Genomic DNA, 17,223 nt, shown 5'->3' on the forward strand with positions numbered 1-17,223 from the left:
TATTTTGGTCTCTTCAGGACTCCTGTAAGAATTACTTTTCCCTTTTCATGTGGCACATTTGGTTTTTAATCAGTTTTTTTTAGTACATCTTCTCTGTAGCTTTTCTTTAATTTCATTTCAAATGTATAGGTGCTGATATTCTTGCAAATTATTCAAATAAAAATTTAATTTTATTTATGTGGTTTAATGAGCATAGTTATTCTGCCTTGCAAAATGCCCAGTTCACCTCCCTTGCCCAGTGTTAATTGGCATTTTGTTTAAAGTTGCAATCTCTTTTAGAATCCATTTCTTGATGCTTTTTAGTTCACTACATCTCTTTATGTGGTGCTTATTGTGCAGTTAATATTTATATTAATAAGCCTTTGCTTACTTTGAAGTCATATTTTCTTGATCTTCTCTGTACTAGACCACCTTAAATAATCAACTTTTTATCATTTTCCAGGGACCATTACTTTCTAAGCATTCTTAAGAAAAACTCTGAAGAGCTACAACAGCTATCAGTGTAATTTGTTCCTAAGCAATACCTTAGTTTCAAATGAATAAACTCCACAGATTATTGAGTAATTTTTTATTATTGCAAATTTTACATAGAATCCTTGTGGATATGACAGCAATATAAAAGTACATAGAATAGATTCATGCATTACAGTGTGCTTGGGTTATTTGAGGAAATATTCTATATTTCAAGGTTGTCCATGCAATGCTTACCCAAATTTATCTTTTCCACACCATGTAGCTTAATTTTCTTGTTTTTATTTTAACATACTTTATTTGTGTGTTACTTTTCTAAACTTCTTGCCAGCATCTGTGGGTATAAAGTAAGTCTGTGAAGTATTGAAGTATTGAAGTATTAGGACACTTCTGAAGATAGACAAAATTAAACCAAAAGGAGGAGCAAATAACCTGCTTACAGGAACTCAAACATTTTAATGTTATGAAAAAGAAAAACGGAGTTCTAAGCAATGTGAATTCACTGAATTCTGAAATATCACTTCATTTCCTATATGACATCTTTTACTTTATGGCCAGTCTCATGTTTAATGGCCAGTGTTCATCCTTCACTCCTGGTGGTCCATCAACATGGATTATTTTTTTAGTCAAAACCAACAGGTGAGTATATGCACTACGAATTTCTATCTATCTATCTATCTATCTATCTATCTATCTATCATCTATCTATCTATCTATCTATCTATCTTTTCTTGTTAATCAGGACAATAGGAGACGAGCACAGGCAAAATCTTTTCCTGATCAGGCAGCGCGAGTTGGAGGAGCCTGAGTTGTGTCCCGTGCTGTGGGCAGGCAGGCAGGGCACGCTGCAGTGCAGGGCAGGTTGGGGATGGCAGAAATTGCTGAGAGAGTGACTCCACTCCTTTGCTCACTCTAGGAGTGTCAGCAATTCAGCACTTCTCTTCCCCTCTGCATCTGCTTTCAAACTCTCATCCTGACATTCCTCCCAACACTCCTGTCCATCCCAAAAGACAACCATCCCCTTGAGGAGGCTGTTGAAACAATGTGATTTTCAAATTTGTTTTCTCTTTAATGATCTGCTTTTCTTTTCAGGAAAGCTGTTAGCTGAGCTGAAGGAGTTACTGATCTCTCAGTGGATCAGCCAGCACATGTAGTTTCACCTCCTTAGGAGAATTAATATTAACTTAGAAAGTCTCTGTGGTATGTTTTTTAAATCAGCTAAAAGTATCCTGATGGAAATACTGAAAATCAGAGATACAGATTTGGTTCATCCCCTAAAGCAAAAGCTTATGATAGTGCTACTTTATTTAGATGAAACATTTCTGAGGGAAAGGAATAATCTTTTTTTGCATCATCTTCCTAGGGAGATGAGCATCCCAGAGCACTATCATATGAAATGTACAAGCCCAGCTAAAAATAGAGATGGATTTTTGCTGAGAGTGATGATCAACACGACTAGATATTACAGAACTTGTCTAATTCCACTGAGAAGAAAAGAAAATATTTTTGAAAGCTGCAGCACAAGCAAAATTAAGGCTTTGTGCACCCTACTGCCATGGAGACTCCAAGCTGGCAATCCCTGCACGGCCCCTGTGGTTAACCCCACACAATAAAGGAGAATCACACCTTTTACACCTCAGTGTGCCTGAATTACTGCCAGACTCTCTGAAGCTTGGTCAGCTCCATCCTAATTTTCCTTCTCATTCACCTGGGCTAATGTGATGAGCCTGGGTCAGGGACTGTGGGAGCTCAGCACATCCCTCCGGATGTCCAGAGTTGCCGAGAACCCTCTTGGGGGGCTCGGAAGTCCTGGAATGTTGCCAGGAGTACCTGATGGCTTGACTTTGATCTTTCTAGAGATTTGCCACCTGTGTATGAGGACATGAGAGCCACACGGGTTTGAATGGTGCAGGAATGATGTATTTACAGGGTGAAAATATAGATTTTGGGGTTTTTGGTATAGGGGCTATGGAGACAAGATGGAGGAATCAGGGCATGTCTTGTCCTTCTTTCTTCTTCTTGTCATCCATTTTCTGCTGTGATGTTGGCACTTGGGGATTGGTTTAGAGTAAAAGTGCAACTGTCTAACACAGGTGATGGGAATTGGGAATTAAAAGTAAATATGATATAGGTAGTTTGTAGTATATAAAGATGACACCACCTCAGGGGCAGTCACAGTGCCTTTGGCTGCCTTGCTGTTCAGATCTCAGCGGGGCAGAAAGAAAATTTTGTAGATAAGAAATAATAAACAACCTGAAGACTGAAAAGTGAAGAGCCCAGACTCATTCTTCGGAGCACGGGCTGCCTCAGAACCATCCCACGCATCTCGGGGCAGAGACAGAGAGCCGAGCCGAGAAGGGACTGAGTGCCCCGTGGGTCTGTCTGTCTGTCTGTCTGCCCGGGGCACAGAGGATTTCCTCCTGGCTGTGCCTCAGGCTACCCCGGTTACCTGCAGGTGTGTGCCCAAGGCCAGAGCTGATACACCCAGAGCTGCACTCCTCCAGCTGGAAGCTGGACACCAGCATGGATCATGGCAGCTCCTGTCCACCCACAGTGGAGTCCATCTCTGACAGAGCATTAAAATTTACATTTAAATAATACATGTGGGTTTTACCTATGGTGCTTACATATTACAAGGCAATAACATTTTTCACTCTTGTTCATTTTTCTATGTAGGTATAGTAATTAAATATTGATCTTATTAACACTATCCACTGCTTATTCTATTCTGTATGAACTCCTTGTGGCTACAAGGTCCTTTGGCAATCAGCAGTCTACACACACACTGGGGATTAGAAACTAATGGGAACTTCACTGCCTATAGACAGGGACTGGACTTCTGGATCATAATGGTTTGGGTGATCAAATGGCAAATCCAACCATCCTTTTGGTGAAGAACAAAATAAACCTTTGTTTTCCTGATGTGCAGCAGGGAACTTGCCATGACCTGTATAGCATTAATATCTTGGGCTCTCCAGGTGTTTTGGGTGTCATTAAATAACAATAGACTTCAGAATTTTCATTTATTTACTTTTTTCCAACTATAGTTTCCAATTTCACGGCCTGTCCTCCCCTTGTGCCTGATTCCTAACTTACTCTTCAGAGCTGTCTCACTACCATTTTCCACCTTTACTGCACCTTCCAGTTTGATCCTAATAAAAAAAATCCTCCCATATTTGAGAACCACAAATAAATTAAACAAATGTGTTCAATGCTCAAAAGCACTACAATGAAAGTTACTTGAATGTCTAGAATCAGCAGAAAAGGAAAAGAGAATAAAACAGAATTTTTTATCTTTGTACCATTGTAGCATTGTGTGAAATAGTTTCACCCAGCACAGTGTGCACATTTCTGGCCTCTAAATAAATAAACTATTGTAAGAGGTAAAGAAATTTCTGAGAAAAGTGATAAAGCTGATTCAATGCTTAAAATGGCTTTTCTACTAAGCATACTAGGACACCTTCAGAACAATCACCACTGACTGAAGATGTTCTTGCTTATGTTTACTACCTAGGAGGTCAATGGTTAAATCTATCAAACTTAGTGAAGTCTAATCTAATCATAAACTTAGTTACAACCAAAGGGTTACTGATATCAGAAATGCTGTCTAAATTTCATAGGAGGGTTTTTTTTAAAAAAAAAGTAAATAGATCCTTACTCTATAGGCTTTTTTCAAATCAGAGAGAAGTGAGAAAGACGATGTGTGGAAAGAAGAAATTGGTGCCATCTCTCTCCTCACAGAAGTCAATTCTGCATTACACAGCTGCTTGCACAAGCCTTAACACTGGTGGTAAATAGCCCATAAACTGATCCATTTAATTACATGCATGTTCTTAGGATCAAGTTTTATTTTTCCATAAGGTAAAAAACCAAAACCAAAACCAAATCTCCTCCTCAAAAAATACCAGTCCCAAACAAAAAACTGATTCTACCCTTTCCTGCCCCCCCCCCCTCCCCCCCCAGTCCTGGCCAAAACACAAAACCAAACCAACAAACAAAAAACTCACCCTCCAAAAAGCTCCTATTTGAGTGCTTAACTACTGCTTTTCCTTGGGCTTCCAGGCTGCTAGCACCCTGGTTTGTGCTGGTATTCCCATGATTCCCTCAGAAAATACTTGTGAAGGCAGTAGAGGAATCCCATGACAGGAAAAACCTGTAGCTTCTACAGGAAGAGGACTTGCTTTCTATTTGAAAAGAGAAAAGAGGGATCATTTGCATGCAGAGTGCAGAGGCCCGAAACAATCAACCTCTCCAAGATGTGATACACAGAGGTGCCTCCTGGAGAGGAAAAAAGGTTTGTTTGCATCAGCCCTGTTACCATGGCAGGGTTGTTTCTGTACCTGCAGCCATGCATTGAGTGTTCTAGGACAGAATGAGCAAGGGGAAGGATGCCATGATCAGGAGCTCCTGATAGAAGTATTTTATCATGTAGGATGGTCCATTGCTCTCTCAGCTTTGAAGCCTGCAGAACCAAAATAATATTTTCTAACAGAGCAAGCTGGAACATCCCAGCTGCTCCTTGGGTTGTTTTGGTTTTGTGGTGAGTTGTTTAGGGTTTTATTTGTTTGTTTCTGTTTGGTTGTTGGGTTTTTTTCCCCCTTAGGCCGGGCAGCAGCCACGGTATAAATAAACGGCAGCCAAAAACCGCAGAGTCCAGGTTGACAAAAGGAGCCCTAGAAGCATTCAAAACACGGGCTGGTTTTACCAGCTGGCAGGGCGAGATGCTCGTCACTCATCGCGGTGTCCTCTGGCGGATCCATCGTCACTGGCTGCGGATTAAGGAAAGGAAAAGGACTCGGGGGCGCGGCGGGGGCAGGGAAGGCAGCACAGGGAATGGAGGGGAGGGAGGGCGGAGGGAGGGGAGGAGGAGCGAGGGAGGGAGGGAGGGAAGCTTCTTCCCGGGCAGGATTGGCTGGAAATTGCTGCAGCCCAGGCGGGTGGTGCCTGCGGCCCCCGCTCCTGCCAGGCTGCCGAGCCGGGCCGAGCTCAGCTCAGCCCAGCCGGGCCGGGCCGGGCCGGGACACGGCCCCGGGGGAGCGCCCCAGAGCCATGGAGCCTCCCCTTCCCTGAGCCGTGCCACGGGAACGACGGGGATGCCACTGAGGCAAAGGGAAAGGCACACAAGGGTCAGCCTCACGGCAATCCGCTTTCCTGTTGGTATCAGATATATTGTATCTGATATCTATATTTTATATATATATAGATATATAATATATATACATATATAAAATGTACACTATATATATATTTATATATACACACAGACACACATATAGACTCAAAGCATTTCTGTGACCTGCAGACGCAGTTTGCTGCCACTGCGTGTCTACAGCAGTAGAAGCTGCAGTTGGATTCCACTTCCACACAAACGTCCTGAGAGTCAGCATCAATGACTTCCAAAATGTGTGGATGGAGAAAAGCGAATTTCTTACATGTTTTCCAAAGTCTAGCCTGATCTTGTACTATGCATTTTAGAGAAATAAACAGTAACTTATTCTTTAAAAAATACTTTTGGTGTCTAAGCAGGTCTGAGTTTAAGAAAAGTAAATTACTAATGGTATTATTCAAATTATTTATACAGAATACCACCAGATTTGTAAGATGTTCCAACTGTATTTTAATTTGGTTTGCTATATAAGATTGCAGAAAGATACTAAAGAAACTAAAAATTTGAGTGAAGGAATTTGAGAGCAATTTAATAAAAGAATTATAAAAGCTTAACCATTGCATAGACTATGTGATGCAAATGTTCATTTAAGTTTCACAAGGAAGAGCCTGGAGCATCGTGGGGATAGCCTTGGTATCAGGTAATTAATTCCAGTCCATTCACGTTTGGTCTAGGTAAACACTCTAGCTTGCCTACATTATCGATAAAATTTCTCACCTAAAGCAAATGCTCATGAAACAAACAAACAAAAACAAATTAAAATCAGATCATCCACTAAGACTTTGGAAGACTGCTTACTACCAAGGGAGTTGGAACACTATTCCTATCCTGTCCTCAATCAGGTCTCTAGACAAAAATCAAGCATTGACAGCCTTTTTATAAAACAAACTAAAAAACCCAAACAAAAACCCTCAAAACCAAACCAAAAAACAAGACCAAAACAATGTGAATAAGATTTTTGGAAGGAAATTAATATCCAAGGACTTTTTCTGGCACTCTATGGTTACTAAGACAAAGCCAAAAAGTAAATGTTCTTTTATAACATCACGTTTTTAAAATATGATTTTGAATGTTTCTGCAACTGAGCATAGTTTCATTTTGGGTTTGTTTTTTTTTTTTTTTTTTTAATATTGTCCTGCACATTATCTCTCAGTGCTTTATGGAAAAACAAGAAACTATTGGATAACTACAAGAATTAACATTTACTTGGGAGCAAGCAATCAGAGAGATTGCCCTACCTATGTTATGGCTAGTACTTTACAGCATAAGGATATATTTGGTGTGGTCCTAAAGTTCAAAAGTAAATTAGGGTCATATGATATTAAATGTTTATTTCATGATCAAAAGCATCTGTGATGCACTGTTCTTAAATCCAAAGCCTTCCTCCTTTTTGAGAATTTAGGTCGGCTGGATAGATGAAACTATATTTGGGAAGGGAAATTCCACATCTGCAATGAAATACAATATTGTGCTTTTAAAAAAACCACTACTTTTAACTCCCATTTGTCCCATACTCAAAGAGGTCATATAATACATTTCTCTCCTCTACTTCAATATATAAAAACCTTTTATATATTGAAATAGCCTTTCATTTAACTGTGGTATGCAGACAGAAACTGTGTGCATTTATAACAAGCAGTTACCCGAGGCAGAAGAACATATTGCCCTTCTACATTAGTTGTGAATGATTGATCAGGAGAAACTCAGATATGCAGCAATTGTATGAAAACATTCCAGGCATAATTTAGCTGAATAAAAAGATGAGTTAGCATACAGAACTCATCAAATCTCCTCTACTAACAAAAATATACTTAAACCCATCATGAAAATCCTGTTGGTGGCATAGAGAATGCCATGATATTTTAAAATCTCTGTACAAGGAAAGCCAGCTCATTACATGAGCTGTCTCAAGGAGGAAACATGGCTAGAAAATTGTGAACTTAATGGATTACAATACTGAGCTTAACGATTGTCTAGTGAGGAACATGATAGAAAAAACAAAACAAACACTTCACACTAGAATACAATCTACCCATATCTTATTTGAAAACTATTAAAATATATTTTTCTAATTATTTTTAAAATATCAGCAGGGGGGGAGGGAGAGAGGAAATAAGAAATAAACCCAACAAAAGCAAAACATGCAATTTCCAGGAGAAGCAGAACATAAATACTGAAGTGCCTGAGAAGGAAATATGAATATTGCTCTTGAAAAGAAATGCTCCCTCCTCACAGCCTGTGTTCAAGGGCAAAAATGAAACCCGGGAGGCCTCTGTTTCAGGGTTTTCAAATGGCCCAATCAGAACCTTGTACAAATCAATTCCCTTCTCTAGGCCCACGTAATCTCTTCCTTCTCTACTAAATATACACCAATGGAAGCTTATTTTGCCAAATATGCAAAACAGAGCAGAATTGCAATTATGAAACAAACAAAAAAAAAATCCTGAAGTGTTTTAAACTAAATTCTAGCCTAATTCTAGCCTCAAATTTCAGAATGGTTACCAATAAAGTCCTGCAATTCCTGCTGTGTCAAAGTCCAGCTCTGAATGGTAGATGATTAATATCTAATGCAATTTCTTCCAGCAGAACGGAGATGATTAAAAAATGAGGAGGGAAAAAAAAAGTCTTCTGTCTATTTTGGGAAAGAAAAAAATCCAAAATAACAAACATGGAAAAAACCACCAAAAAAATAATAAAAAAAAAAATAACAACAACAAAAAAACCCCACCAAACAAAGGAAAAGAACTCAACCTTTGAAAATTGTTTAAGAATCATATACCGCTTAGAAACAGACCCACGATTCTTATCTTGTTCCTAAGCAAGATTTCAGCCGGGCATTCCCACGTTATCTCCCTCTGCCTGAAAAACATTTTCCATTAACACAACGCCCCAGTGACTCACTCCTCCGCCTCCTGAGGCACAACACAGAGGGAAAAAAAAAAAAAAAAAAAAGCAGAGTTTTCCTCGCCTTACTTCTCAAGGGACGATTTAAAGAACAAAGAAAACCCCCTCCCCAGCCCCCGAGCAGCCTCATTCGGAGGCTCCCGGCGCGGCATTCCTGCCCTCCCTTCGGGCAGTTGGCCGCATAAAACATAACAAAAAACAAACTAAAACGTCATTTATCCACACCTTTTCTAAAAAAGGAGGGAACACCTTGTTCTTTACAGTGGGGACAAAGTTAAAAATAATTATAAAAAACCAAACAAAGGTAAAACCCCCGAAATTACCCTGCTCAGAGGAGAGAGGAGCTGCTGCCGACCCCAGCAGCGCGGCCACCCGGAGGCACCAATGGCGCGGAAGCTCCTCCCTGCGAATCCCGATCCCTCGCCCCTTCCCGGGATTTAGCAGCCCCTGGCAGCCCGAGAAGAGCGATGCAGAGGCTGGCAGCTCCAAAGAACACAGCTTCCACATCGCCAAGGCCGTGCCCTCTTCTCGGGCTGCCAGGGGCTCCCACAGCCAAGCAGGCCCAGGCAGCCGCAGCAGCCAAGGGCCCCAAAAAAGACAACGAAGGCCACTAAATCCCCAAAAGTGGTATTTAAGAGCTCAGAGAAGCCAAAGGCAGCAGGAGCCAGGAGAACATAATTTAGAAGTAAAGGAAACTTTTGCAGAAAAATGCCAAGGGCACTTTTAAACACCACTCATGCTGTCAGGATGAAGGAGAAAGAATTAAACCAGCAGTTAAGGGCCAGACTAGTGCATCGTGACTCCCTCCCTGGGCATATGTCGCTTTCCTACACGAAATGACACTCGAGCCTAATTTACAGCTGTCACCATCAATCATCAGAATAATGAATTCTTAATTCTAAATACCTGATACCACCTTTTGGAAACCCTCCTGGACTGCGCCCCAGGTAAGTACTTACGGTTATCTGAAAGCCTGAAAGGTTTAAGCTGCAAATAAGAGAAAAGAGAAGCACAGAAAGCAGCAAGGGGCAGGAACACCTACGTAGGAGGCGCTGGAGCCCCCCTTCCAGCCCGGCCCAGGGCAGGGGAGGGCCCCGCTCCCCGCGGTTTGAAAGCCCCGCGCTCCGCCCGCATTGGCCGCGGCAGCCCCGGACCCGCCCCGCCCTTCCTGCCCCGAGGGAGCGGCGCTGCACCCCCACGGAACCCACCGGCTGGGAGGCAGCGAGCGCAGCCTTGCAGAGTCCGTATCTCTCCTCAAACCGTACAGCGGTGACCGATTTCTTCCGTGGCAACCGCTACCTTTTATTGATTTTTTCAAAAAAGTTAACTGACTCACGCTTACATAAGTAACTTCTAGAAGGGAGGAAGCTACAAAACACGAAGGCAGAGCCCAGATATAAAACATTTAGACGCCACCCCTTAGAATTCCAAGTTTTCAGGTATATTAACACAGCACGTATTCCAGGGGTCAAGCGTTCCTGCTCTTTCTAGGAAGATGTGGGTGGCTCTGAAAAGAGCCTTTGGGTTGTTAGTCAGATGAGATTTACTTGGCTTTCGCCTTGTGGCTGTCGGTCTTCTTGGGCAGCAGCACGGCCTGGATGTTGGGCAGCACGCCGCCCTGCGCGATCGTCACCTTGCCCAGCAGCTTGTTGAGCTCCTCGTCGTTGCGGATGGCGAGCTGCAGGTGGCGGGGGATGATGCGCGTCTTCTTGTTGTCGCGGGCCGCGTTGCCCGCCAGCTCCAGGATCTCGGCCGTCAGGTACTCCAGCACGGCCGCCAGGTACACCGGCGCGCCGGCGCCCACGCGCTCCGCGTAGTTGCCCTTGCGCAGCAGCCGGTGCACGCGGCCCACGGGGAACTGCAGCCCGGCCCGCGACGAGCGCGACTTGGCCTTGGCCCGCGCCTTGCCGCCCTGCTTCCCGCGCCCGGACATGGCTCACGGAGCTGGATAAAAAAAAAAGAGCTGAGTACGCGGAAAAGCTGCGTGACAGAGAAAAAAAACGCGGCGAAAATGAGTAAATGCACAGAGAGCTTAAACGCTGCCTTTTTATACCTTCCTTCTGAGGGTCGCTTGGACTTCTGATTGGAGGAGACAGGGATTGTGAATTTAGCCAATGGGAATGCAGATGAGAAAGTCGACCAATGGAAGATGCAATGTATTTGACGTCACGGAGCTGAGCTGTCCAATAGCGAAGGACAGTGTTGAGTCATCTCATTTGCATACCGTCTCTATAAATACGGGGGGGGCTCCGCTTTTGTACCTACGTCGTTCCTGCGGTAGCCAGGTGTAGACAGACCAGTAAAATGCCGGAACCAGCTAAATCCGCTCCCGCTCCCAAGAAAGGCTCTAAGAAAGCTGTCACCAAGACTCAAAAGAAAGGTGACAAGAAGCGTAGAAAGACTAGGAAAGAGAGCTACTCCATCTATGTGTACAAGGTGCTGAAGCAGGTGCACCCCGACACGGGCATCTCGTCCAAGGCCATGGGCATCATGAACTCCTTCGTCAACGACATCTTCGAGCGCATCGCGGGCGAGGCCTCGCGCCTGGCGCACTACAACAAGCGCTCCACCATCACCTCGCGCGAGATCCAGACGGCCGTGCGCCTGCTGCTGCCCGGCGAGCTGGCCAAGCACGCCGTGTCCGAGGGCACCAAGGCTGTCACCAAGTACACCAGCTCCAAGTAGGGCGCCTCGGACCGTCACTCTCAACCCAAAGGCTCTTTTCAGAGCCACCCATATAATCAGTAAAAGAGTCGGTCACAGTTTTTTATCGGTGAGTGGTGCTTGTACTGTTTTAGTCACTGGGTTAGAACATGCTGTCGGAAGATGAGGGAAAAATGTTTATCCTGTTTAGGTATCTAAAAAGATTTGGGTCGTCTTGTCTGTTCTGTTCTGTCAGTTGGTCCCGCAGGTCTATAAAAAGCATGTTAAGCCCCTAAAGAGTTTTAAAGCCATTAAAGATTTCTTTCTTAATTTCAGAGTATTTATTCATACTTGTTATTCACAAAGACAGTTTGTTGTCCCCTTTAAATATGTCATTTTGGAGTGACTTGGCCATAAGCCAAAGTGGCTTGTTTACCGGGAAACTAGGGATTAGCCTGTAATGATTTAAAGACGATGTTTACTGAAAGCAATAGCGACAGGCACAGCAGGTGCATAATGGTATAGAGAACAGCATAATTTTACTAGTCCTAGAGATTTCACAAGGAAGTGGTGTACTTTATTAAAGTCTGAGACATTAGTAAAATACGCCACCGTGCAGTGGAAACGCGGCAGAATTAAGAAATCCGTAAGTGACAAGACAGTAGGAAATAAGAAGGAAATATAAGGGACTTGAGGGAAAGAAAAAAAAAACAAAAAGGAAAAAATTAGAAAAGCGAGGATGAGCGCTTTAACGAACCTTAGGTAGCCTGGGATGCGCAAGGAAGGCTGCATTTGGGTAAACGCCTTTTAGAAGGGGCTTAAATCTAGGAGGTCCCGGGCAGAGGCTGCGAGAAACCCACCGCAGAGACAGAGTAAAAACTCCACGTCTGCTGCGGGCTGCAGCTGCGCGAGCGCTCCGGGCCGCCGCCAGTCCCGCTCGGCAGGGCGGAGCTGAGGGATAAGAGAGAAGGGAGCGCGGCTGCTCCCGGGCAGGGAGGGGGGGACGGGGAGCGGCGGCGATGGCGGCTCCCGCCTGCCCCCCCCCCCCCCCCACCGCCCGCCCCGCGCGGGATTTTCAAACTCGGCCTTTGCCCAATGGCAGCCCGGCTCTGCGCGCTGGCCAATCACAGCGCGCTGCTGTCCATAAATACTGGCCCCAGTGGCCGCTGCCTCTTCAGTGTCCGCTCCCTGTGCGGTTCGGCATCCTCGGTGTGCAGCGATGGCGCGCACGAAGCAGACGGCGCGGAAGTCGACGGGCGGCAAGGCGCCCCGCAAGCAGCTGGCCACCAAGGCTGCCCGCAAGAGCGCGCCGGCCACGGGCGGCGTCAAGAAGCCGCACCGCTACCGGCCCGGCACGGTGGCGCTGCGCGAGATCCGGCGCTACCAGAAGTCCACGGAGCTGCTGATCCGCAAGCTGCCCTTCCAGCGGCTGGTGCGCGAGATCGCGCAGGACTTCAAGACCGACCTGCGCTTCCAGAGCTCGGCCGTCATGGCGCTGCAGGAGGCCAGCGAGGCCTACCTGGTGGGGCTCTTCGAGGACACCAACCTGTGCGCCATCCACGCCAAGCGCGTCACCATCATGCCCAAGGACATCCAGCTGGCCCGCCGCATCCGCGGAGAGCGAGCCTGAGCTGCCGGCAGACGAGATTCAGACCATCGAAAACCCAAAGGCTCTTTTAAGAGCCACCACAACGTCATTAAGGAGCTGTAAAATCCTAATTTTGTGTAACGAGTGATGTTTTTTGGGTGGGTTATAGTCGAGAGGATCTTGCAAGAGGATCTTGCTTGTCAAGTAAGTACAAAACAATGCATAAATCGTGTCTGGTAGGAGTCAGATCCTGAGTTCTGCAAAACTGTTATGCAGTTAGTTCGTCTAAAGAGATTCTGCTAAGCCAAATTTTTCCTTTGGGGTTAAAAACTGCTCTCTATGTGGTTTTTTGTACGCCATTTCAGCACGTAGAAAGCAGTCTTTATTGTTGGTAATGGGAAGATACCCGCATAGAAGATAAGTGGATTTTATCTTTTAGTATGTCTTGAAATCATTTCGAATTTGCAAAGAGGGGAACTTCTACAGAATCCTGCTTTCCCGACTGGAGAGGTTAAATGCACTCTATACGTGTCCTGTATATTGTAAATGTTCTGCCTTTATGTCCCCCATTTACCCTCACCGTCTTTCAACAGCAATATTGTATCTCGCCCCCCTCCCCACCCCCGCGCTTATTTTTGTTTTGTTGTTGGGAGGGCCTGTGGGACTCGCTTTGTTTCTGAAAGAGCAAAAACTCATTTCCCGCCTTCCTTAGAAAGACTCTCCATCAGTGCTTTCCTCAGTGCTCAATCACTCCTGGTCGTGAGCGACGTCCCGCGGGCATTTTCAGCCCAGTTCAAGCGCTACAGTTTATTCCCGAGATACAATATTTCCAAAAGTGGGGTGGCGAGTGGGATAGAGGGTGGAGGAAAGGATGTTTTCGGAGTCCTTTTCCCAAGTCGTGTGCGTGCTCCTTGCTAATGTCTTGTCTAGGACCACACGTGTAAGATCTTTAATGGTTGGAGATTTTTGGCTGCATCCATCTTTTCTGTCCTTATTGCGGCTCCCAAAAAGATTTCTTGAAGTTACCCCAGACCAAGTGTTTTCCAAGAAGCATCTGTGCTTGAAAACTTAGCAAGTCTAGAATAATTTCTAAATGGAGGCTCTTCCCTATTTGTCGTGTTCAGTGATATTTGTGAACCTACCTAGAACACGGATTTCTCCCTGACTGTAAATTCAGTCACACACACACCCCTGCTCTCCCAGTCAATAGATGTGTAGTTGCCTGAAAAATGTACATTTCTGAAATTATTTCAGACTTATGGCACCTTTATCTATATTAATGCTACAGGTAGATTTAGGTAATCTGGGGAGCCTGCTGTTCCATTGAATTATTGGAAATTATGTCCCTTCAGTGTTTCGATGTTACAAATGAGTTCCGGTGGCTTTACGAAGCTGCTGGATTGAGTTAGACACAGCCTTCATTTAAACCAGGAAATAAGGAGCCACTGAGAAATGCTTAGAGGAAACATTTCTCCCAGAAAGCCTAAGATTGCAAGGCTCAGTTTAGTTTTAACTGCTGAGAAAAACTTCATTTTAGGAATATTTCCTTCTCTGTGTGAGAAACTTGGACTCTGCAGCAAAATCTGACCAATCAAGAGCCTCGACACCATTTTCTTTCCTCTGTTTTTCTCACTTTCAGCCATTTTCTGTTTCTGAACCTCGGAGGGTTAAAAGGGAGGGGGGAAGGCATCGGGAGCAGTGCTTTGGGAATTCAGACGTCTCTGCTGTGATTTATTCATCCATCCCCCCAGATTTGTTCATTGATATATGACTTGTGTTTTTCCAAATAGATTTTTTTTATTCCAGTAGATTACCGCTGGGACTGCGGAAATGAGATGTAGTGTAAGTTAACTCATTTCATTTTCTGCTATGGCCAATGATATGTTTACCTGGACCTGTTTGCATATGCTTATAAGAAAAAAAAAAAATCAAGTAAAATTGCTTTTTCTAACAGTTTATTTAGAAGATATTTGATATCTTACACAAGCCATTGGTCAGAGCAATTGCATTTCAGCAAAATGTAGCATCAGAAATGATGGGGGTTTGGGGTTTTTGGTTTTGTTTTTTTTTTTTTCATGTTCAAGAAACAAATTATTTTTGAGCAGTGAGAACAGGTTTTATTTGCCTTCATCTCTTCTCTCTTTTCTCTTGTCTTTTGAAGACCTCAAACTGTTTTACTAAATTAAGTATTATTTGGATTCATTCAGAGAGAGTTGCATGCTCGAATGGTAAAAAAACCACTAAACACTTCATCAGCTGAGACAGAAAGATGTGCCGTGCTCTTTATTTTCTCAGGGCTCATATAAACTCTAAATTATAATGCCTGAGCCTGAAGTAGTTTTGGGGTGTAATACACAACAAATGGGTGGCATCTAGACAGGTGACGTAGTGCAAGATTCCCTAAGTCCAAGTGGGAATAAAAGTGGAAGTTCTTCTGGTGCCAGCAAGGTTCAGCTGCATTTCTTTGCTTTTTGCAGGGGAGCCTGAGATAAAAGAATGCTGCCCAGGCAAAGCTGGATGTGAGCAAGACAGGTCCTAAACATGCAATGCTTTCAAGCTGCAAGTCCCTCTTGTGGGCTTCTTCACAATCTGAATCACCTGTTGATTCCACCAAAGCCAAGTTTGAACTTGGCCAAACACAGCTCTACAGGCCTGGCCAGCACTGCCCTGCTGCATCACTGCCTCTCTCTCCTCTCCCACTTCCAGGTCACATTCTACCTTCAGCCTGGGCACCAGCACATGTCAGATTGTGGACGTGCAAGCAACATGGTCACAACACTATGGACATTTATAAAAAATTCATATTATATATTAGAAAGTACTTTGTCAGCTACTCCTATTATGGAATTAATTTCACTGGGGCTGACCCCAGGATCCTGCTGACTAATGCACTTGTTAGGGAAGGTTTCCAATTTGTCTTTCATTAGTTCTCAGGTTACAGCTTGAATTGGGTGGCTCTGAAGAGTGACCACTACACCAAAAATTTACCTTTAATCCCACACAGGGCACCCAGCACTCAATTCCCAAGCCCATCAGTTGCTTCTGGTCAGTTGTCTGTTCTCTTTCTTTGGTTTTTTGGGGTGTTTTTTTGGTTTGGTTTGGTTTTGGGTTTGGTTTTTTGTTGTTGTTGTTGTTGTTTGGTGGGGGTTTTTTTGTTTTGTTTTGTTTTTGGGGTGTTTTGTTTTTTTTTTTCTTCTGACATTACCTCAGTTCTTGGAGTTGTTTCCTTGGTCCTTCCTTACCTTTTTCATTCTGCTTTGGGTACTGTTGCAGCATGAGCTTTTAACAAAACCTTTTCTTTTGGTCAGCTCTTGTGGCCTAATGCTACAACCACTCCAGCCACTATTGCTGAACTACTTAATACATCATGAGAGGATGCAGAATGCAGTTAATGGAAGTTTCCTGTAAAAGACTATGAAGCAACACAAGATGAAAAGCTCTGTTCTCAGTGAAGCTGCTATGGCAATACCAAGGTTTAGTAATAAAAAGAAAACAAACTAAATGAACATTAATGTATCAAACCAATGCAAACTGAGTTTGAATTAAACCTGTTTGTACATAAGACAGGGTAAGCCCATCTGGCTGGGGGCCTCAGCCCCAGTCTGTAATGACTGATAGGGATCAGAGAAACAAATTCTGCAGCTCCAGGGATACTGGGGTGGCAAAGGACATGCCCCAACCTTGCTCACTCCATACTGCTGTCATCTGTGCCACCCATGGTGCCCTGCAGCTCAGTCTAAAGGTGCTTCTTGGTTTGGCTCCAGGTTCAAAGAGCCCCTAAGTCCAGAGCCCCAGGGGCACTGGTGCCACACAAACCATGCCAGGGTGAGCCTGGCACTGCCCCAGCCCTGCTTTCCCCACCCCTTTCTCTTCCAGGCCATCCATGGTGCTGGGCACTTCAGCCTCAGCCCGAGCCTGCTCTGAGGGTGACGTGTCAGTCACAAAACCCTCACCTGCAGGCACACTGGGGTGGCAAAGGACATGACAAGGGCAGCATGGCCCTGCTCCAACACTGCTCCCTTCTCACCTCTCTCATCTGGGTCACCTCTGGTGGGTGCTTTATCCAGTTTACATGTATGGACAATGTTCAATTCCCCCATCCTTAATGTTCTTTTACCCTTAAGCACTGCGAGGTTTTAGTCCATTAACATAAAGATGTTTTTTTAATGGGCTTCATCACTTTTGTCTTTACACATCAGCCAGGTCTGTGCCCTGCTGTGCTGTCATCTGTTCTCATGTGGAGGTTAATTGTAGTTAAGGTGTTAAAAAAAACTGATTATATATCCTCTGTGTCCTTATTGCTTCTCTCTCAACACTTTATTCTTGCTCATCACTCTCTATTTCTGAAGATCTAGTGCCAGGAGTATTTGATGTATTTATGGGTATCCCCTTTCTCTCTGCATATGGATTTCCATTTATTATGCTATTCCAAGCACAGCACTGATCCATC

At 44.3% G+C, this 17,223-nt stretch overlaps 3 protein-coding genes across 3 annotated transcripts; 2 read left to right on the top strand and 1 right to left on the bottom strand.

Annotated features, from left to right (window-relative positions):
- Window positions 1-553: 553 nt before the first annotated feature.
- On the bottom strand, window positions 554-10,685 carry LOC139588143 (histone H2A-IV). The gene is made up of 2 exons (XM_071423141.1): window positions 10,596-10,685; window positions 554-10,486 (listed from the first exon to the last, which is right to left on the bottom strand). The coding sequence occupies exon 2, from the start codon at window positions 10,473-10,475 to the stop codon at window positions 10,086-10,088; it is 390 nt and encodes a 129-aa protein (XP_071279242.1). The 5' UTR covers window positions 10,476-10,486; window positions 10,596-10,685; the 3' UTR covers window positions 554-10,085.
- A 110-nt stretch (window positions 10,686-10,795) lies between these two features.
- LOC139588144 (histone H2B 8) lies at window positions 10,796-11,312 on the top strand. Its single transcript, XM_071423142.1, has one exon. It carries the CDS (start codon window positions 10,847-10,849, stop codon window positions 11,225-11,227), a length of 381 nt encoding a protein of 126 aa, XP_071279243.1. The 5' UTR covers window positions 10,796-10,846; the 3' UTR covers window positions 11,228-11,312.
- Window positions 11,313-11,444: 132 nt separating this feature from the next.
- On the top strand, window positions 11,445-16,279 carry LOC139588141 (histone H3). The gene is made up of 2 exons (XM_071423139.1): window positions 11,445-14,615; window positions 15,251-16,279. The coding sequence occupies exon 1, from the start codon at window positions 12,405-12,407 to the stop codon at window positions 12,813-12,815; it is 411 nt and encodes a 136-aa protein (XP_071279240.1). The 5' UTR covers window positions 11,445-12,404; the 3' UTR covers window positions 12,816-14,615; window positions 15,251-16,279.
- Window positions 16,280-17,223: the final 944 nt, after the last annotated feature.

This window comes from Agelaius tricolor, unplaced genomic scaffold (assembly GCF_023055355.1).
Source record: "Agelaius tricolor isolate 1412-34295 unplaced genomic scaffold, bAgeTri1.0.p SCAF_3, whole genome shotgun sequence".
NCBI lineage: Eukaryota > Metazoa > Chordata > Aves > Passeriformes > Icteridae > Agelaius > Agelaius tricolor.